The sequence below is a fragment of the Antedon mediterranea genome, chromosome 3 (genome assembly GCF_964355755.1).
Source record: "Antedon mediterranea chromosome 3, ecAntMedi1.1, whole genome shotgun sequence".
In the NCBI taxonomy this organism is placed as follows: domain Eukaryota; kingdom Metazoa; phylum Echinodermata; class Crinoidea; order Comatulida; family Antedonidae; genus Antedon; species Antedon mediterranea.
Genome location: NC_092672.1, coordinates 26,787,198 through 26,811,551, shown reverse-complemented (window position 1 = coordinate 26,811,551; position 24,354 = coordinate 26,787,198). Strand labels below are relative to the sequence as shown.

Genomic DNA, 24,354 nt, shown 5'->3' with positions numbered 1-24,354 from the left:
AGATAGCTTACATGCTTTAATCCATTTAGCATTTAATGAGGTCACATGCTGAGTAAAGTCATTAAGGCTGTCACTATCAAGGTCAGGCAAAACCTGGTTCAAAAGTTGGAAATTTGGTAAGAGGGAAAGTTTCCTCATGATATATTGTGGGGAATAGTATTATAAAATTACATAGGGAGATTTGATAAGACATTTTTCGAGTGAAATCCCGATAGCTGAGTTTTATTGAGTAAGCTTGCAGGAATAACTGTAGGCTATCTTCCTGTGTCCCGTTAGGACCGAGATGTCTGCCCATGTTGCAAGCCGTAATGTCTTCTTTCTTGGGCCCACTCTGTCACGGCAGTTAGTTTCAAAAGATGATTAAATTAAATAATGTATTAATAATTATTAGGATGGTATTCATTTGAATAAACGCCTCTCCAATAAAACATCACTTTGAATAATAACCCCCCCCCCCACCCCACAACCCAACTATCTAATAAACGTCCATCCACATATTTATAATAACACAATTATACTATTTGTAGTAGAATTCACCGCACTGTTATCTGCAATTTACCAAGCATTTGTTATTCTTTTTTACCACTTTTCATATCTATGAGAGGATTTCATTTGATTATAAATGTTACCATATTATTAGAACTAAAAAATTTAACATATATCCCTCGAATAAGCACCTCCCTCAAATGACCTCCGCCTCCCCAAAGGGCCCTACCAAACAATAAAAACTATACTTTAAAATGTTATTAATCATCAAAAACACTGTGAAACAAAGTAGTTTAGTTTTACGAATGTCAAGCATTTTCAATAATGGTAACCGACAGAAAATGTATAAGGAGAACATTATCATTCCGAGAACCATCGTCTACACTTCCTAGAGGGGGAGCGAGCGAAGCGAGCTCACCCTCTAGTAATTGAAAAGATGTTCTACCTTAGGGGCTTTAGTACTAATTGAGACTGTTATGTCTGTAATTGATCCAACGATTATAAGATATTTTTGCTAAATTCTATCGATGATTGAACCAATATCTGATTGATATCCAATCTTCAATATCCTTTTCTATCTCAACATTGATCATGTTCCATGAAATCAGATCCTGATATGTTAGAGCTTGACATTAAGACTTTATTATTTAGACAGTAAAGTATAGTTATGCTTTTAAAACCACTAGATCAAGTGGTTCTTATATGAATACTATTATACAAATAACATAATAGACAATTTGTTTTTATGTGTTGAAAGATTATTTCATTGAAACAAACCTGAGTTGAATAGGACCGACTATCATTTTTTTTCTGGTACAGCCGCTCCATGATCTCTTTGCTTTTCTTCCTTATATCTTTACTCTTTTTAAAAGTTTTACTAACGATTTTTATTTTATTTTATTTTATTATATTTATATTTTTGCTTCATGTACACGACAACTAACGATCAAATAACAGTTTTTCACATCGCAACTTATACAACGTAATTTTGAAAACTACAACCATTTTTCTATATACATACAACGTACATTTCTAGTCTAACAAAAACATTTTTCTAAACTTTCTATTATTTAAAAGTCGAAGATAGCCAGGTCTTGGGTCCATTCTATTGTCGCCACAGATTGATATCTTCATCAGTACTTCTATGAATGGATGATTAGGTGGGAACACGAACGCTAGTTGATCATACCCAGTACCGGTTTGATCGTACAATTAATTGGGAAACCACCTCACGACAATACTTGTGATTTGTTTATAAGAATAAATATTAATTTACTGATAAACATACATTTTTCTTACATAAAACAAAAGAAAGAACAATTTAATATTTGTTTAAAACCACTTACATGAGATCATGATCTACCAATCAACCAAAACCATGAACATGAAGATTAATCAAATCAGACTTTGAATATGCCATTTTGTAGTTTTAACAAAGTTAATCACTTCTGTGGAAAAACCTTAAAAAATAATGTTTTCACTTTAATATAAAATGACAATTACATAAATGGTTAGATTCAACCAAAAACCCATTGGCTGGCAGTCAATATTAATTGCTTAAAAAATTTACAATTTTTTGATCAAAGTCAATTATTATATGACATTAAAATGACATTATTCAGCAAAGGTATTTGATAAAAAAAAATGTTTTCAGAGAGACAATATATCTTTAACTAGAGTAGAATTACTGTATTAAGTATAATTTTGCTGTACAATATAACTATACTGAATGTCCCATGATACAAATAAACCAATCAAATGGCAAGAATACACTCAAATACACTCAAATGTTTTAATATTTAAACCATTTTTTACTGTTTTTATTTTGTTATGTTTACTGTATACAACCAAAATCATAACATGTTTTTATAAGAAAAGATGTTTTTTTTTCTCTTTCGTGGGGGTCACCCACATTTATTCATTCCTTTTACAAATATATATTATAATAATATACATACATTTTTGTAAAAATCTAAAACAATAAAATTCAATAGAGTTAAAAAGGCACTATATACAGGTACATAAAATCGGTGGAATAAAAGATGTTTTTTTTAGAAGAGTTTGGGTTCATTGTTTGCTTCTATGAAATTCAATAAACTGTTTTGATTGAACACACATTTAGAACTTAATTCTGAGGATTTGTACATAAGAACATTAATTTACAATGTATTATAGTATAAAAAAAGATTAACTATAATGTGGTTGAATATGAGAATCTCAAAAAATTGCTAGGATCAAGTATTGAAATGATGAGTGAGAGTTGCCCAAATCAATTTATTCAAACTTGGACTAAGGTATTTTGATTTTGATATGGAGACAGATGCCCTGTCATTGTTGCCACACAACCCTTCGTTGGAATCATTCTATAGCAAGAACCAGTGTTTTGTAACCCAAACCAAGATTATATCAGAAAAAATGAGCAGTGTGTGATATTACCTGTGGATTGGCAAGCCTTAAAGTGTTTTTTCCATAAAAGGGGCAAATCATCATGATCATCACTTTCATGGCTGTTCTCTTGTTGAATAGGCAAACACATTTATTAGGGTGTGTATTTTTAATTTGTTTATAGCTTCAATACTACTCAATTGCTATTTTCAAAATGTAATTTCATAAATTTTCATTAAAATACATTTGCATAAACAATTTTGTAATTGATTTGTGTTTTTGTTTAAAGTAACGTCATTACATCTTTTAATTAAACTTCAATCAATTTCTTGGTATGTTCGCTTGATCTTTGTTTCAATACCATCCTGCCAATAGCAATTATAAAGGGCATTAGTTAAATAAAAGAATATGTAGGTTATTTCATTTATTTTTAATCAATCTATACAAATTTTCAAATGTAAGTGACATTATCGTTGTAACATTGTTTTATGCATGTTTCACAAATCTAGGACATAAGATAGATTGACCTTTAGATCTGTTTCAAATGTGTACTGATCGGGTTCACAACACCAATAGCTACAGGGTCATATCTACCTGTGTTTGCTCCTGGACATTCTGAGGAGCAAGTAATACTGTTAGGGATTCAAATTCAAAGATATAGGCCTAGATAACATAAACAATGCAAATGATTATTTAGTGTTCCATTATTTACGTTTAAAATTTTGATTAAAAAGTCGAATGGCTTGTGGAAGGAAAGAGAGAAGATACCAGAGAATAATTTCTCTAACTGATGCAAAATTATTAATTCAAATATTGTTTTTATATTTCTAAATTCTAAAAACATTTAAAAATGTAAACATATTGATTCAGGCAGCTACTGTAAATTTAGGATACATGACCTAGAATTTTAGCAGCAATTACATTTTCTTTTTATAAACATTTGGTTATAATATAATAGAAATTTAATATAGAATACCATGTTATTTAGAATTCACAACGTTCGAATTATATTCTGGCCAATTGACAGTGAAATCCTAGTAGGCCCCTAAACCTGGCCTCTTTTGGTCGGCCAGTTAATCACGTTAATTCTATAGGACAAAAATTATTCAATCTTACGGAAAATTGTTTTTTTTGCTGATTTTTTTATTACTGATATAAATCATTATTTGGTCTGCTTATAAATCCACTACTGGGGGAAATTTAAAATAAACAAAATATAGAAATTTCTGCTCAAAACATGAATTCTCAATTTGAAAAAAACCACCTAGATTCAATAAAATGTTGGGTTTGTGAGGCTTTGGCAACATAACACAAACACATTAATTTTGACACGTGCCTAACAAGACACAAAACATTTGATCTGTGATGTTAGAACCAGTCGATAATTTCTGTCTTATGCTTTAAATACATATTCCTGTCTAATTTCACCAAGATTCGTTTCTTGGTCGATATTGCTTCTCGTTGGAGACATTCACCGCTTTGATTCAGGTCATACTATTTACAGATTGCCTGCCGAATGTCCCATAACACTGCCCCAAGACACGGAACATCCTAATTTGGTTAAGTTGTGTTATAGTCATCCGGCTGACAACTAGGTCACCATTAAATTACATGAAAACACTCGTCATCAGACATTTACAGCCGATTGATTTTGATTCCGGATAAGTCTGAAATATTTGAAAGATTACATTTGAAGTTGGTTTAAGTTTAAATGGTAAAGTTGCCTGGTGACTATGTTTAAATGTATTAAAAGATTCATATTATGTTAATATATTACTTAACCCTGTAAATATTTACAATAGTTACATATTGGATTGGAGGTTGTAGATAGTATAACAAAAGGAGATTTTTTTGCTTTTACCTTAGCTTTCTTATATGCTTCAAATTGCTTAAATAAACATTTTTTTCAAAGATGAAGGTACTAATTTCTGACTGATTATGATATACAGTAGTACTCTTGTTGCGAGAGAAGGTAGTTTCATTTAAAATTTTAAAGAATCTGTAAATGTACTAGTGTCTTTATGGTTTAATACTCGCCCTATAAGTATAAGCAAGATGTTTCAGAATCGAATCAATATCATCTATGTTTGGATAAATTTAAATTATCTGGGCAGTCAGTCAACATCTTAGTACTTTTTGTTCTCCAGATGAAATGTGTTGTTGCTCAATTCATCAACATCTCTATTTACTTTATCAATTGAATGAACAGTAATTACATCAAAATGATCCCAAGAGACACCAAGAATAACGAAAAGTTATCTGGATGAACTTGTTTGGAATAGATGTTGATTCCCATTGGGTCATTCCTTCTAAAGCTGAATCAGTCATTCCTTGCAAAATGTTGATCTGAAGATAATGTAACATTGTTCAGTGAACAGAGGTCATGGACTATATATGTTTTGGCTATATTTTGTAATTTTAAGAAAAATATTAAAAATAATGTGTTCAAGTTTTGTTTGATGCCTCACAAACCATACGCCACTTGTTTGTTGTACTTGGTATAAAGCATTCGGCATCCATCATTTTATGGCTGCCAATGAAAATCTAGAGATTATTTAAAACAGTAGAGTAGGGTTACCTTGTGTACTGGTTCATCACTGCCCATGCAGTGCCAGCCACCGGTACATGTGGTAAGATTTCAACCTGACCATTTTTTCACAGAGGCTTTTGACAACCCAGTGACTTGAACAGAGATTTTTCTTATTTCTTGCTACAACTGCACCACTTTATTTCTTGTGGCTACATCACTGCCCAGTGTGTCTCGCCCTCAGACAAATTTTGTGACAGAACTTAACACGAAGAAACTCTTTAGGGAAATAAAAGTTGTATACTTTTGTTACATTTAGTCCACTGTCCTTGGTGATGGTTCATGTATATATTTATCTGTATGACTGTCAGATTCTTAGGACAATTTCTAAAAGAGTTTCGTATTGTCACACAGAAGTAATTCAAAAGATCTGTCTACACAATCAAACTTTATGTGATGATAAAATGTGAGGTGCCCATATATGGACACGATGATGTCATATCACTACCATATTTTGGCACATCATACTTTTTTTTTGTCAAACTGGTTTCATAGTGTAGGCAGAGCTTAAAGAATTGTCAGAAGAATATTCATCCCTAGAAACATAATTAAAAGGTTGGTTGAGTTGAAAAATTGAAAAATGATCTTATTAGACAAATAAATATTAACCTTTGATTTAACCTAGCAACGTTCCACATTTACCAAGTTGTATTGATCGAAGAGCAGTTTGATATATATTGGCTATAACATTAAGCCGTATTATTTAATATGTTATAATGACTTGAACTACATTAGCTAACAAATGATTTGTGTCATTTTATGTTAACATGGGTGAAACTTGCAATTCCATAATAAATCAAACGTTACATGATATTTTGAAGAGGATGAAATATTAAACAATTCATCTTTTTCATACTTCTATTGACAATGATTGCAGTCTATGGAAAAAAATTTAATTGATACGAAATTAGACGTATAGACGCTTCCTTTGTGTTTCAGTATTGACGTCTCCGGCTTCTCAATTTTTTTTAATCTGATTCAAAAAAATTGAGAAGCTGGAGACGTCAATACTGAAACACAAAGGAAGCGTCTATACGTCTAATTTCGTATCAATTTAATTTTTTTCCATAGACTGCAATCATTGTCAATAGAAGTATGAAAAAGATGAATTGTTTAATATTTGATCCTCTTCAAAATATCGTGTAACGTTTGATTTATTATGGAATTGCAAGTTTCACCCATGTTAATATAAGAATGACACAAATCATTTGTTAGCTAATGTAGTTCAAGTCATTATAACATATTAAATAATACGGCTTAATGTTATAGCCAATATATAATGTTCATTTAGTCTATGGCTCCAACCTACATTTGACTTTAGTAATGCTGTACATTTTTCTACATTTTGTTGTTTTGATCTTGTTTTTAATATAATCCCGCTCTGGGATACAGTAGCTCCTTAAAATTGTTATGCAATCAATATGGTTCATTTGCATATAAGGCATGCAACATCAACATTTTTTGCTCCCCTATTTAGCCTCTATACTAAAATTGTAAATGGATAAATTAAATTAATTTTCAACTAAACACATAAAGTAGTCTATTTATTGGTTACACTTTATGTTATTGTAACCATAGGCAACAAATGTTTTGAGCGCCATTTCTAATTGAAACTCGTAAAAATGTCCCATATTTTGAGAAAGTAATAATAATAAAAATATGTAGTAAAAATCAATAAGCCTATTAAAGACCCTGATAAAATAAAATTAACTGTATCCTTTTATGTGTTTTGTATGAGACAATATAGTTGTTATATCTTCGGGGATTAAGAAAGGGCTTTTATACTGCATAATAAAATACATAAGCGCGGAAGTCTTTATATATTATATTGGCACCGCATTGCATGCGATATACTTGGTTGATAAAACTGTATAATATGCATACATTATGTGAAACTTCAAAAAAACAAATTTCTGTAGGCTTATTTCCAGTATGACGAGTTTGGGTGTATAGTAGTCACAGGGTATGAATGGTAAAAGTTAGGGATTAGACTCCATTAAATAGCCTCGATTAGAGGGTGGGATTATACTTGACTTCCATCAATCCATCAGAAGAGTATAGCGTTGGTATCCATGTTTTGAGGCAGGGAATTGATAGTCGGTGATATATGTTACCTTAAATTTGAATAATAAAATCATTTAATATAAAATTATAGCCTGCATAAATATCTTGCCAAAAAGGGAAGGAACTACAGACTTAATTAACAGCAAATGCGTGACTATTACTTGAAAAAGTAAACTAGGTGTTTCTTTCCTTATAGCACCAAACTGAAACCAAGGGAGGCACAATATGCTTGTATATTTTTATTACAAAAACCAGAAGTTTGAATTCTTTTTTTTAAATCACACATTTTAGTCAAAAACAATAGCAGTTTTATGTATTTTCATTTTTGAATCAAACGTTTCAGTGATAAAATACTAGCAAAGATAACACATCTTATATATTCTTCACTGTATCAGAGCACATTCCTACCGGAATAGTAACATCTAAAGGTAATTGTCATATCCCAGTGCCTTTCCTGTTTTCCCCATTGTTTTTTGATGTTATATATTCCCAGCAAGTTGACAAGTCCTATAAATGTCCAAGTAACATGATACAGTACATCAAATGTATACACATTCATACCAAAAATACCATGAAAATTGCAATAATGCTCTAACTGCCCCTAACAAATATTTTTGCAGTACAGAAGTCACACATTTTAATTTTTTTTTAAAGTTTAGTCACATACATAAAAACTGAGAAAAAGAAATTCTGCTGTCTTTGTAATGTATCGCAGTCATGTCATTATGTTTATTCCAACAAAAATTGCTCGTATCTTATAAATCAAAAGGCAAATTGAAAAAATGACAATGCTTTGGGTACATGGAAATAGAATATTAATCCAAAAATAAAAACAGCCAGAAAGAAATTGCAGAGCTTTTGGGAATAATACTAATCCTTCATCAATGCAATAAGTTTTAACTGTATTATATATATAAACATTACAGACACAGAACAAATTATAAACCGCCTGGTGATGTACTGAATTTTGATTAATTAATTTGAACTGATAAATGATGAGGAAAGCTGTGAGAATGAGAAAAAGATATTCGAACTCGGAACCTTCTACTTGATATGCAAATGTCCTAGCCATTAGACCACTGGGTCACAATGTATTGTTTGAATTTGATTGTAATTATTTATGTTAATAATATTTTCATGTAAATATGGTTTTCATATTGAACTTTTCCAGTAGTCTACTGACTGAAGTCAAACATTATATTGTAATTTGCCCCTTGAGTTTTCAAGCAATTCTCTTGCGATCTATAGTGTTGGAACTCAATATTTGTACCACATTCATTTTAACAGATATACTACCTGCTAGAACAAGGCAATTGGACATTGATACTTCTACAATCCTAATAATGACAAGGAACTTATTAGGTAAGTTTATTTGTTTATCTTAATTTAATTAAAATTTTTGTGATTGCTACAAATGGTAACATGGATGAATAATTCTGAAATATGTAATTTTATATTGAAAACAAACATTCACATAAACTAAATTTAGTTTAGGCTATAAAAATATTAGTAGTATAAAAATAAAGACAACTCTCTCAAAAAAACCTTTAAACCCTAAAATGACCTTTTTCCAGCCCTACCTATGCACCTTTTTTGGGTAAATGTTGACACCCAGGATTAAGTAAAATTACCTTTATTTAAATTTGTTCACAGATTGATCTTAGATTAGCTTAATAGAGGGATATTAGGCCTATAATATTAAACACTTTTAAAGGAAAACCTTATGAGACATTGGCCTAATTGTATGATATCTCTATATGTTTGGCCAATATAAAGGCGTCGATCTCCTTGTTTGTTTCCTTTCCTTAAAATCTTTGATCTGCCTCTGATAATTATAAATGTATACTATAGTACAATTCACTCTGCAACAAATGTGTTTGCTTTGTACATGATATGGATTGGAGATTCCCAAAAGATGAGTGATTTGTTGTTTGATTGGTGATTGATATAATTAGAGTAAATTGGCTGCTCATATGTATGTAATTGGAAATTTGATTACAGTATTTGATAATAAGTTTTGATTATAAGCCAATGAATGAATGATACTTTTTATGCATAGGCTAACCATGGCAATATCACGTTGAAACAAACAGTTTTTATCAGGTCTTGGATGAGAAACTGCCTAGGTATATTTGGTGCTGCACTGACTTTCATAGGATAATGTGGCATTGTATGAGGAGATTGAACTGGCATGTAAGTTGCATCTGTCCGAGCCATTCTGTGCCATATTGATTGTATGTTTAGGCAAGATGCTCTATTCTTATTGCCTTGTCCTACTGTATAGATGGGACGTAAATGTACAAAGATTGCACATTAAAACTTGGTACAATTCGAAATAGAGTAGGAGATCATCTCCCAGTGTTCTGTGTCCAGCTAATACAGAATTATATCTATGATAGGCCTACCAAGGTAATTAACCATACTGTTGTTCACACCAATGTTACATTTTAGCTGTCTTTGTTAATACTTGTCTAATAACAAATTATGTTCTTGCAAAGTTATTAGTAAGTCGAATTGCTTATTAACTATATCTGTTTCATGATAAAAGGATTTCATGATGTAACAAAGCATTTCATGGTGATTTGACACAATTCCAACCTTCAATTTGATTAAATTATTAATTTACAGATCATCTAATATGAATTCTGTTGCAAAACAATGTTTAGTACGACTCCCTGCAAGTTATGACCTGCGGCTCGAATTTAGACTGCAATAAATTTTTGAAGTATTGCGGGACAGCTTGCAAAAAAAGAAAGATGTTCAATTTGAAATGATAATAATATCATAATATTTATTTAAAAAACACAGGCACATACTGTATCTTTATTGATAATAAAAAAATTTAAAATGCAAACACAATATATAGATTTATAGTTTTAAGCCTTATGTTGAAATAAAATATAATAATTAAGTATATAACAATATATTTATTATATAACATAATGAGTTGAACAAAGGGTTATTAATTAACTTTATAGAGTTCATGATTTTATAAAATGAGATACTGTTATACGGTAAAACCCTTCCTCCTTATTAAGAGAACAATTTTTGTTGAAGCAAACAATGGAAATCACCAATGATTTGCATCCTGAAGGCAAGATTACCCTCTCTTTATTCTCACTGCCTACACCTTAACATTGCTATTTACTGTTTTAAACCATTTGTTGGCCCCAAAACATGTTTTTATCATTGCTAAAGAACACAGACTATTTATCCTGTTAAAAGTGGAATTACATGTTTTGTGACAACCTGTTGCGTTCCCTTGATGATATCATAACTTGTTCCCTTGATGATATCATAACTTGTTCCCTTGACTTGTTCTTCATTTCCTATATATGGCATGTCTATTGTTTGTATGTCATAATTTAAAACATTAAGTATATGTTCTTTCTCATTCTTACAGATATCTTCAGTATTTCTGAATTAATTAATTTCTTTAAAATTAAATATTAAAACAGATTAAAACAGAAAAATGCTTAAAATTTGTGAATTATTAAATTTTTAAATCTAATATTATACCGTAATATAAAAAATAAAAAATTACTGTATAAAGTTTTATCATTCAGTTATTTTGTAAGACTCTAAAACGTCACATTCTGAACTATTTTCTCCACTACAGTAAGCCTCAAATAAGACTTTTTTTTCATCCATTAGGCAATTATAGGATGGATAATTAAAAACCATGCTTATAACTAAGCCTTATTTAAGGATTAGGGAGTGGAGTAGAAAGAGTTACAACGTAACCCAGGCACTTGGTCAGTATTGAACCCTGGCCTTTAGGATTGGAAGGCTTTAGCTTCACAATTTAAATCCTCTAATTGGTGAGTTACTTGCTAGCTGTTGGATGAAAGAAAATTTTATGTATTTATTTGCATATCGACTTGAGAACCGAGACGTCTGTAAATGTTTTTAAATCTAATTTGTATGATACAATGCATTAAGTACAATTAAGACCTTATAGTGTTCAAAATGAGAGGAGCTACGTTGTCCTCAAATTGTAATTGTATCCGAATTTATTGTTGTATTTTTATAGATTTTTTTTTTCAATATTTTTTATTAACTGTGTGCTAATTGCTTTTTTACATTTTGTATATCGTAAAAAAAATTAAAAAAATAAATTAGGTAAAATGCAGGGCCCCAATGGAAACCAGTTTTTAACTGTTTGGGCTACCCTTGGTAAATAAATGTAATAATAATAATAATAATAATAATTTCCATACATGTCAAGTTAGAGGTTGTTAACATGCAGACTTTTCAATTATGTCCCGCTCCAAAATTCATTTCCCCAACCCTAAACAAATAAATGTTTATACCTAAGTCCCAGCCAACTGTGTCAAAACATTCATGACCGTCCATGGTTTAAAACGTCCCTAATTCATTAACATACTCCCCATAAAGTTGATTTTATGTTGTTGTGGCCTAGGATAGGTGATGGTGATTCTAAGCATGATAAACAGCATTTTGAAGCTAGGTACGTGCTTGAGGTTAGGTTAAAACGTAGATGCTTGAGACTTGACATAATGTATTTAAGTGTACAGTAGGCTACAACAGAGGGCAGCACATAGGTAGTAACAAATTAAAGAATTTCAAATCAACCGGTCATAGATGAGTAAAGATGAGAGAAAGATGCATTGTTCTCATTCTCTGGATTGGACGTTTAGCTATTGGTCCAAATGCAAATGAACGATCTCTACACTATTCTAAATAAGTAGGAGATTGTCAGTTTCACTACTTCTAAATTATGATACTGGTGGAGTCAAATTTATCAAACACGCTTAGCTTAGCAAAGGTGTATTTGTCCCCTTAAAACTTGGAAAAAATGAAGATTAATAAATTCATATTTTGAATAAGCCATTTTTTTGCATTTATATATAATATTAATCAATTTCATAAAAAAAAACACAAAACGAATGGTTCAATTTATAACTAAAACCAATTTTGCTTTCAATTACAGTTTTTCAGGTAATGTTTTATCCAATATAATTTGTGCTCAAAGTGAATAACTATTATGTGACACTAAAAAAAAAATATATAGATATATACAGTATATCAGTATCCTTAAGTAAGTGTCTAAACCTTAGATGACAAAGTCCAGGAAATGAAATGATACACAGCCTCAGGTTTTCACTTTTCACCACCTCATAAGATAAGATAAATTCAGATTTTGATATTTGTTATTTTTTTGTTTTAATAGAATGAGTACATCTTCCCTAACCTACCAGCCCTTTGATGAAGTGGAGGAGGGTAATGGCACTTCCAGGAAACGATTTAATGGTAGGTCAGCTTCGACATCACAAATTGAGATTCCAAATCTTGCCAAAAGGTCAGCTAGAAGAAAAGACAGAATGGCAGTGATACCATCAGAAACGGCAAAGAACTGGTCTTCCCAAGAATTTGATGGTAAAGCACTTTTTAACTTTGATTTTAATATTGATGTTTCTTTTGTTCTTTTTTGGCATTCTAGTTTATAAACAAGTTGGAATTGTGATATGGTTACTGATTTCTTGTTCAATGGTTTTAATTTAATTTGTACAGTGTTTTAAAACTTCCAGTCAATGGCAGCATTCAAGTCAACTCAATTTAAAACCATGGAATGTGTTGTTACTAGTATTTATAGATTTCAAACAGGAATGTTCTCCTGCGATAGAAGGAATTGGCTATGAATCACAATAAGCCATTGGGTGAATCAAGTGTTTCAAATTTTACTCCACTTCTAGAAAAATAAATAGAAAATTGTTGGTGTCCACCCCATGGATAACCGTCCCCCTAAGGTGGTTCCTTCTGGTGGGGAAATTGGCAATACACAGGAGATGATCCTACTCTTTTTGAAGAGTGTACTTAACATGCACATGAGCCATTTTGCCCACAGAACTAATGGCCTAACATCTCATCTGGAAGACCGTGCAATACTGTTTCTACATGTATTCCAACCTGCCAGTTGGACACACAGAGAGCGATATGAGATTCTTTAACAAATACAGCAATACTAAATATCACATACATACCATTGAATTCATAACTTGATTTAAGATAATGCCTTTGCGATGTACCATAGATTATATGATTCAACTATTTCTTTGTGTTTATCATTTGAACATTTCAACTCTGATAGATGATAGATGTCCACAACAATTGATTGAATGAATTTGTTCTAAGATATATTTTATGCCAGCGGCATAATGGAGCGTACTACTCATTGAATGTTTATTGTATTTAGATCAATCCACTTTATATTTAATTCAGTGTTTAAAGATGTATTGTCCCCCCAAAACATGGAGATTAATCAATTCAGACTTTGAATAGGTGATTTGCAGTTATTCACTACCATAGAAAAAAAATGATTTCTCATTTAAGACAAAATAAAAGGAATTATATTTAACTAAAAATTATTTTTGGTTTACAGTTTTTTAAGGTAAATAATTGTGTTTTCTATCCAATTTTGCACATTTTAAAAAAAGGGGCCAATATCTATAAGGTAATCTATTTTATTTATCATCTTTTTTTTTTTAATTTCAGGATTTATTTAATACCATATGCAATACAATCTGAGATGATATTTATTATTGGTAAAAAATTACCAAAAAATTTTAAACATTTTCATCCTTCTGTTTTTTTTTTTAATATTTGTATGTGATATATTTGATACCATGTGAAAATACAGTATAGACAATATTTATTTATCCAACCTTACATGAACATTTCTGTGATTGTAAACAGTGTCTTCCCTATGTTTTTGTCAATACCATTTGAAATTATACAACATCATAAATGATATTTAACAATATTTGATATTTCCAACCTTCACACCAAAATATCGGACCCACAGACCACCATTTGGTTCTTAACTTACCATGCTTTATTAAACAATTTGTTTAATTGGATAAGTGATCTCAGGAAACACTTACCCTTATATTGAATAATCCTCTTATCTAGGTGAATACCACTTAAGAGGAAATATCTCAATTAAGTGTTGTTAAATAAATTCCTAAGAGATTTAGAATTTTGTCTAAACTTCTCAAAATATGGAAGTAATGCAATAATTTAGTACAATTCAAAAAGATGTTTATATTAGTGTTTTCTTTTCAACTGTTTTTTTTTTATACCCCTTTCTGTATGTCGGAAAGTCCTGTTTTTAACCATTTTTTAGTATTATTATATTATACAAAAACATGAACATGGAAGCATGGTTATCTGGAGTCACAGTTTGGATTAGTTGTAAATAAAAACATATATTTCCTCTTATTTGTTTCATGGGAAGTGTCCCAATGAGTTCTACTGTATAATACAAAAATCAGATAAATGCTGCAAAAAAACATTAAGATTACATTAAGTACATACTTACCATATTTATGGATTGCAATTGATTATAAATTTATCTAGTGTAATTAACGTCAATAGTGTTGAGCTTAATACTCAATCATGCCATATACTTTTCAAACAAACAACTTTAGTCTTGTTCCAAGAAATGTATTTCAACATGTTGTCAAGCAGCCTTAAAGTTGAAATGTTTAAATTATACAAAAAGGAATCAGTTACATTCTCAAACCTTTGTGGCCTGTAGGCTTTCAATGCAATGAATTGAAAACATTTTATGCCAGATTTTTTGTCGGAAAATGTCATGGTCCTTAAAAATGTATTGTCTCCCAAAATCATTAAAAATAAAGATTTTTAAATTCAGACTTTAAATAGGACATGTTGCAGTTTTAATGAAGTTATTCACTTACATAGGGAAAAAAAGTACAAAATAAAAAACAAATAATGAGTTCACTTATAAAAAGACAAAAGAAACAGTTAAATATTGTCTGTCAGACAATTTGACTATTTTTCGCTTTACATTTCAGTTTTTTCAGGTAAATCATTTTTTTGGTGATCAAATTTTTGGTCAAAGTGAAACATTAAAATGGCATATTCAAAAAACAATTATTTTTTCAGGTGCACAATGTATTGTTTACTTTTATCTAAAGGCTTCTGTAAACTACCGATAACTTAGGAACAAGTCAAACCATTGTGCGCACTGCACTTCCTTACACAGTTTTAGTGGCTATACAACGACGATTTATTAACATAGAGCACAGATTTATAGACATTTTATTTATTTCGACTTCTCACTAACTCAGTTAGTGAAGAATCTGGACCAACAGGTGGTACACACCTCTAAAACGGTCCAGTCCCAATTTGCACAGTGGCTGTGTGTGACAGTGGCTGTGTTTGTGTGGACTAGTACACCGGGGTAACCCCCTACTCGTCTCGAAAGATGTACTAGGTTCTTTAAAGTGCGCATGAGCTATGTGTACACTGGACCTACGGTTTATAGTCCTTATCCGAGAAGACTCGTTCTACCACCAGAACCATGGAGCGAGTGAGTTTCGTACCCTTGCCGATGTTATGGCTATGTAATTATGGTTCCACTGTCTTAACCGCTCGGCCACTCACATCATCCAGCTGCCTTCCCAGTTTATTTTGAGATTTAATTTGAAATGAGGTTGAATGTCTATAATAGTACGTAATAGTAGTAATTTATAACGCGCCAATTCCAGCAGTAAGTGATCAAAGGTACAGTGTATGAGAGAGCTCAATCTGAAAGAAAAAGATGAGTTTTCAAGGGAAATTTAAAGGCGATAGTAGACGAACATGATCTAATAGAGGCGGGTAGGTCATTCCATAAGCGAGAAGCAGCAGAAGTGAAGGTGTTTAAAGACACCTTCCCTACAATTTGTGACGTTTTGTAAAAATAATACATATACAGTATATTACTTTAAAAACATTAAATAAGGTCATTCCTTGTCTTAAATGTACGTTTTATGGTAAATTATGATAAAAAGTGAGAAACAATGCACTACCAAGTAGCTCGCGGCGACTGACCTCTCGTGGACGGTCTTTAGGCCTAGCCTAGCTAGGCTTAGTTGTGTAGGCCTAGCTAGTAAACATCGGTAACGTACAAACATCGTACACTAGCTATATACCTAGCCTGACGTTGTATAGTTGCTGCATTAATTGCCTTTCTATTTTTGATACAAATTGGGGAAAACCCGGTATTTTCGCTGAAATGTTAGGAGTCTTCCATTTGTTTTGGCCTCACGATCGATCGAAAAGTGGGTGAATTACAGAAGAAAAACAGAAATATCAATCCGCGCGCAATGCATTTTGGGATTTATAGCGGGCCGCTATAATTATTAGCATCGACCTGTTTTTCACATTTTTAACCATTTAAAGACGAAAAAAGTTATCGCAATAGGACCATATAGTATTATTTTTAGATTAAATATAGTTTGTGATCTTAAAATAGATCTAAAAAACGTAGGGAAGGTGTCTTTAAGCCAGACGCATATAATTGCATTAATGACAATTATGCATTTAATATGAATTGTTTTTTTATGTATTGCATTATTGTATATAATAATAATATACATTTATTTTCCTTCGAAAATAACTTTAAAACTGTGAAGCATTTGCTTTAATTAGAATAGTTTAAAAAAACTTATATTTTTTATATTAAAATGCATTCATGTGAACCCTAAAATATTAGTATACAACAGACAAGGTTATAAATACAAATTGAATAAAACAATCATCCTCATGTATTGGATTTAAAAAAATTCATTAAACTCTAAATAAATTTCAAGTTTCATAAGGTTGACAAATGTACAACAATCCTAAATTGCATCAATATTTCATTTGTAGTTAAGCCAAGTATATCTGACCTTTGTGTGACCTTTTCAACACATCTTATTTTGAAACAGACAAATCCAGTATATTTATAAAATATTTGATTTTAAATTCAGAATTGAAAATCAAATATTTCACCAATTTCATTTAATTGAAGAAAAAAATCTTTTCAATGAATTCACAATTTATTTTTCTTAATCTTATTGATATTCATTGAAAGTTGAATAATGGTAACATCTAAGCTCCAAATTTCATTTACATACATACATGTCAACACGTTTTGTTGAAGACCTCATACAAGCCACTAAAACATACATAGGTTTTTAGTGGTTTATACATTGTCTGCTTTCTAATTGACTGTTTCTTTTAATGTTATCTGCATGAAAATTATTGGTGCAAAAAGTTTATTTCAGAAACAACTTTAACAAGGTTTTAAATAAAATAACGACAAAATAAAAAAAAAACATGTTGCTGTGTTTAAACATAGCAACCAGATCTGTGTTTTAAATAAGATGGAATTCATAACATAAAAAAAAGAAAATCATGTGAGCATATTATAGTCTTCACCTTGCGCTGTCAACAGATACCACGCCAGTTTTTGGCTTAGTAAAATAATGTTTACTTTTACATTTTACCAGTCCCTTTTATCCTCCTACACTGATAGGATTTGTGTCCTCACACAATATACTTTGACTCAAATTTAGATGTGTTAAAATACATTTATAAATTATAAATGAGTATTAACCATACATATATAAAATATTTTGGGTTAGATCAATTAGATAATTACAAAAAAATAAAAAGTGGTTTCAAGTGAACATTTTAATTTGAAAATAAGCAGCAAAAGATAAAAGAATCAATTAGATATTTTGATCTTACTTAAATTTGTTGGGTCAAAAAATATCTCTTTGATACGGGTTTAATTGATTTTGTTTTTTAAGACAATCATCATTGGTTGTTGTGGCGTGTCATAGCAGCTTTATTAAATTAACATAAAGAAAATGATCCTTAAATCAGTAGTGAATTAATAAAAAAAAAATTAAAATTTACAAAAAAAAGCACAAATGATAAGGCATACAAGATTTTGTTTTTATTTTGATCCTTGTGTCAAAAAGGATCCCTTTGACAACGGTACAATGATCCATGGTTTAGTAGTTCTTAGTTTTTTTCAAGATGGTCATAATTTAATTTTGTACCATAGGAGTTTGATTAAATCTTTCATCTATTGATGCTTTAACAGATTATTTTATCAGCAGCTTTAACATAAAGAAGATAATCAGCAATGATAATCTTTGAATATGAAACGAAGATGAGGAAACAAACGCTAAAGCAATCAAGCCTTTGCTTTTTCACTACTGGTTTTATAATTGTGTTTACCAAATAAGGGCTTAATAAGGTTGAATCTGATATGAATTAAGTTGAAATGATGATTCTTGAAAATAATGTAATATATAAAAATAATTATTTTCTTACCGCGTATGTGCAACACCTGTAAAAATAGGATGCATGGTTCACAGACTTTAATTCACTTTCACAATGTAAACTACTCAGCCATATATTTTGTGCTTAAAAATGAAATATATTGTTTTTCAGTTTAAATTTGTTTAAAAATATGATTTTTGTGTAGGCAGATTCAAAGAGGATCAGAAGCAGGTACCACTGCCACAGACACCTCAATTTTTTTGTTTCTTATATTACCATAGTTTTAAAAACATATTGTAAACCTTTTGTTTTATTTGTAAGCTAACATTTTGTTTGGTTACCTAACCTATAGAAACTGTTATAAAAAAAATGTATTTAAAAAAAAATTTGTTTTGTGAAATGATGAACTAGTTGTCAAAATATTTACTTTATTAATGTACAAACAAACAGCAACACATTTGTGTACCAAGGAGTGGCAAAAGAAGTCAAAATGTTATTAAATATAAAATTAAATATTGAGTCAAAATACTTGCCTCACTTGTTTACTTGAAAATCATGTATTTATTTATTTATTTATTAACAATATTTAACCAGGGTGGCCCAATCAGTCAAAAAGACTGTTCTCCCTTGGGGCCCTGGGTACAATAGTACATTTTAAACTAAAATATAAAAATAACAGTAACACAATAAAACTTAAACTACAGTAATGCCTTAAAGTTACTTTTGAAAACATTTAAATTACTTGACAATTTAGTTTCTTCACTTAATGTGTTAAAAAGATCAACACCTTTCCATTTAAATGAATGTTTTTAGTACTCTGTTCTACATTTTTCCAGGGAAAGTGATTATCAACTATTTCTTGTAAAATGATCATGATTTTCATTAGAAAATTTAAACTATGATTTAAGGTATTCGGGTACATCTTCATTTAAACACTTAAATAACATTTAATTTTGTTGTCATACAGTGTCAGTGTGTATTTACTGTATGAAGGAAGGAACAACACTTACCAAGATCAAAGCACAAGGAACAAAATCAAACCGAACATACTATTTAGACGAACAAAACAGTTGCATACGATGGAAGCCTACCCGCAAAGGCACAAAAGCCAAAAGTAAGTCAATTGTCGTATTCGAGTGTACCGTTGAATAGTTTTTCTGTTGAGTACTTCTTTAACGAGTATTTTAAACGTTGCAATTGTTCTTAACGAAAAAGCTTTCATTGTCAACGTTTTCTATTCGAATGACTTTCTGTTGAGCACAAATTTACAATTGGAATACAAAAAGTACTCAACGAATCTTTACGTTGACAACGAAAGTTTCCAATCGAATACGACATCCGTTTTCCATTTGACATTATGGTAGAACCATCCTATTAAGGGTACACGCAAACAACGGGTACTGAGTTTAACACACTACTACAACACCATTCAGGACACTCACTTAATAATAATAATAATGGCGTTACTGTATTTTTAATGGTACTACACTACAAGAAGGTATGTGTACAGTAGCATACATTTCATATACGTTTTTATAGTTTATTATGAAACAGAAATTTAGCCGAATATTTTAATAAGATAGTGAAGTTAAAGCTATTAGTATAAGTATAGAGGAAATATATTATGTTGATATTAAATGCCTGAGGCATTTAAACTGATTGGTAATATAGTTATTAGTCAGCATGTTCAAACAGAATATTATCATTAATGACTAACCCCTATTAAGGGAACACTTTTTGGACGAAACAAAGTGTCCCATAACTATGTGTTAAAACGTTCTACTGTATTTGAAAATACATTTATATTTGTATTTGTATTTATTTTGTATTTTGTATTATTATTTGTCCTCAGTGAGGATAGCATGCATTCCTTTGGATTTGTTGTGTTTGTGGTTAAGCTAAACCAATTTTAGCTTTGAGATATCTCTATACTTAGAAGCATGAACAGTTGGGAGTCATTAGTTTGATTTTCTAACGATCATAATACCTCTCACAAAAAACACTATAGAGTAATGTCGCTATTGCATCCTTTTTGAAATGAAATATCACTAATTGCATTTACTTTTTTATACTATTTTTAGTCGCTGTGGATTCCATCAAAGAGGTGCGCGAAGGACAGAACACGGATTCGTTCAAGCGTAGCCTTGTGAATGAGAATGTTAACTCGGCGTGCTGTTTTTCGATCATTTATGGCAACGGATTAGAAACAGTTGATTTAGTAGCCAATACAATTCAGGAGGCGTGTATTTGGATTCAAGGAGTGCGTTTTTTGCTTGCTGGCTTACAGATGGAAGACATGCTGGTCAAAAGTAACAGACTTAGAGATAAATATCCTTTAAATATAACAACTTTTGTTATCTATCACTGACGCATTTTGTTATTGTATTTCTTTATATTTTATTTAAAATCTTAAATTACTGGATGCCCTCAAATCAATGGAAATAGAATATTATAAAAATTGAATTATAATTCAATAATTGACATTAATACATTAAAACAGACAACATCAACATAAACAACCCCACATGTTTGCCAGCTCTTATACTATGACATCCAAATTCCTTCACTTGCACTGACTTGCACTGCTAGTGTATCCGAAATGCTTCATGCTTCACCCAGTGGACTCCAACAGCAAGACAAAAAAAGTATGATTCTCATGTATCTCATATGAATATTTATAGGTATAATACAACATCTCATTTGTTTCACCTTAGCTATCATAGATTATAACCTAACCTTTAACCTTTAACCTTTACCTTGCATGATACAGGCACCACATGAGATGCTGTTTACCAAATATTTCTATGATACTAGACAAAATTGTTGTATGTGGAAATACAGCACTGAGAATCGGAAAGTATCCATGAGTATATTGATAAAAACTGATATAATCATACTGTTTTAAGACCTTAACATTTGTTTACCTGGTTGAGAACAACATTTGAGACGGCCGACAAAAGTAAGAATGGACTTCTGGACATGGATGAGGTCATCAAGCTACTTCACAAACTCAACTTTAAACTCAGTAAACGCAAAATTAAAAAACTCTTCAGAGTACGTATTTTTAGATTTTTATTTAAGGATGCTTTAAAGATATGCTTTCATAAAACATGAGAATACCGTACAGTTAAGGTGTACAGTAGAACAATATCTTTCAGAATTTCTGTTACTTATGGACATATTCAGCAGTACTCTAGCAATTTTTATTTGTTGTCTTTAGGCACATGTGGCCAAGGATTACCAATAGTAAATTAATCACTGTCCTATCAGATAAGTGGTAATCCCCCTGATACAGGGACTATTTTGTAAACCATTTTACCAGTGTAACCCCCTACTCGTCTTGAATGATGAACTGAGTTAAGTGCACACAGGTTATAAAATGTGTACACTGGACCTATGGTTTATAGTCCTTATCCGAGAAGACTACCACGAGATCTAGGAGCAAGTCGGCCTCCAACCCATGCCGATATTGTTGGCTCTTTCAGGTAAGGTAATTGGCCCTCCTACCCTAACTGCTCGTCCATTTTACTCACTACTTACTTGATTTCTTGATTGTTGTTAGCTTCTGTGACCTTTGATTACAATTGAACTATTGCTGATGAGGGCTTGTACTGCCGTGAGAGTTCATATGTTTCTCTAATTCGTACTTAAACACATTAAAGCTTTCTTCAGGGAGATTATTTACTCAACTTTAATGTTATATGTAAAGCATTATCATTTTCTATGTAATGTACTAGAATGTTGTTATATAATCTTAAGCTCATAACTTGCGGTGGTACATTTTCTTGTAAAAAAAACAAAAAAATTAATTTACTTATATTAATTATAATACCTGAGAAAACTCATTTTTTGATTACGTATGTTTGTGAGTGTATGTATATTTCTAAAAATGTTTGTTTTCCATGATTTCGGAATCTGGGCTTAGTATGAACGTAGACAGACAGACATAAAATAGAGGGTGGGATTACTGTAGACCAGAGGATACCCAAGGATATAAGGTATCTTTTTTTAGAAGAAAAACAATCATAATACAATTATGTTTCTGGAAAACACTATTATATTTTAAGCTCTTCTAATAAAAACATTAAATTATAACATTACTTTTCACGAGTAGTGTTTAAATTTATCTCGGTACCTTAGTTGTTTAAATACAATATATTGAAAAAATTATCTAAAACAAATTTCTATGTTGATTGGCCTTTAATGTCAGATAAGTTGATATTTGACAAAAAATAGTTAACCAGTAAATAGACCCACTGCACCCATGCCATGATTATGTAAACTGCATAGTAGTTCATAGAACAATCTTCTAAGAATTTCTGTGACCTACGGGTAACATATTCGGCAGCACTTACTTGATTTCTTGATTGTTGTTAGCTTCATGTGACCTTTGATTACAATTGAACTATTGCTGATGAGGGCTTGTACTGTACTGTTTCTCTAATTTGTACTTAAACATATTATTAAAGATTTCTTTAGGGAGTTTAGTCACTCATCTATAAAGTGGTATAATATATACAAATCATTTTCTATGTAATGTACTAGAATCGTAAGCTCATAATCTTTGGTGGTACATGGCCAGAGTCCCCCCCGAAGTACCCTTTTAAAACTAAAGATCAGGAGCAGAAATGATGATAAATATGCTTTACTACAGTTTATCAATTTTTGCCCCTTTTGTGGAAGAAAGGATTTCCCTGGAAAAATCCTGGCTATGGACTTGTATACTATGCATTATGAATAAAATTGTCATTCAATTAATGTTTACTGTGGTTACAATATCTTTTCTAATATGTTACTGACAGGAAGCAGATACAAACACAATAGGACAACATGAGGGTCAACTAGACTATGAGGAATTCATGCAGTTTTACAAATTAATAAGTACTCGAAAGGAACTACTTTTTCTACTCCAGCAATATAGCCAATCAAAACAATACATGACAACTGAAGAACTTCAAAAGTTCTTGCAAACTGAGCAAAGGTTGGCGTCAGTAACAATCGCAATGTGTGAAGAAATTATTGATAAGTTTGAACCGGTACCAGAAAACATAGAAAACAGATGGCTTGGAATTGACGGTGGGTATAGAACTGAATACTTTTAGTATGATTCAATCCTAAAAATGTCTTTTTGATATTTCATATAAGAAGTGTTTCAAATCCTATGTATGCACATTCCATACACAGTGAAAGTTTTTTTTAGCAACATAACCTGTATAGATTGTATTGTATTGAAGCTAAAAGATTGTTTAAAATGGGGATAACCGTCAACCATTTTTTGTTTCTACTTTTTAAAATTGAAGGTTTTACAAAATACCTGCTGAGTCCGGAAGGAAATGCTTTTAATCAGAGCCACAAGAAAGTTCATCAAGATATGACACAACCTTTGTCCCACTACTATATGGCGGCCTCACACAACACATACCTTGTTGGTGATCAGTTAATGTCGCAGTCCAGTGTAGACATCTATGCCTGTGTTTTGCAAGCGGGATGCAGATGTGTTGAACGTAAGAACATTTTTTTTTATAGTTAGTCTACAAAATTACGATGATTATGATTTTATTGTCACATTAGGGGAAAATATTTTGTGTTGAGGTTAAAGGGTACACCTGCTCTTGTCCGGCTCTGGCTGTGGTTTTGCATCACTGCGCCTATCATTAGCGACTTTCCATTTTCACCACACGGCTCCACTAGGAAAGAAAGTAATATTTTGTGCAGAGGGTAATGCTGGAATTTGGAAAGAAAAA

The 24,354-nt window shown here is 31.1% G+C and overlaps 1 protein-coding gene across 1 annotated transcript in view; it reads left to right on the top strand.

The window, feature by feature from the left end:
- The window catches only part of LOC140044229 (uncharacterized), a 66,227-nt gene that overhangs the window by 16,948 nt on the left and 24,925 nt on the right, over positions 1-24,354 (top strand). The window contains exons 2-8 of the mRNA XM_072088706.1: positions 8,810-8,884; positions 12,717-12,922; positions 19,578-19,724; positions 20,692-20,938; positions 21,535-21,664; positions 23,413-23,686; positions 23,911-24,114. Coding sequence (XP_071944807.1) covers positions 12,718-12,922; positions 19,578-19,724; positions 20,692-20,938; positions 21,535-21,664; positions 23,413-23,686; positions 23,911-24,114 — 1,207 coding nt within the window. The 5' untranslated portion in view covers positions 8,810-8,884; position 12,717. The remainder of the gene's footprint in view (positions 1-8,809; positions 8,885-12,716; positions 12,923-19,577; positions 19,725-20,691; positions 20,939-21,534; positions 21,665-23,412; positions 23,687-23,910; positions 24,115-24,354) is intronic.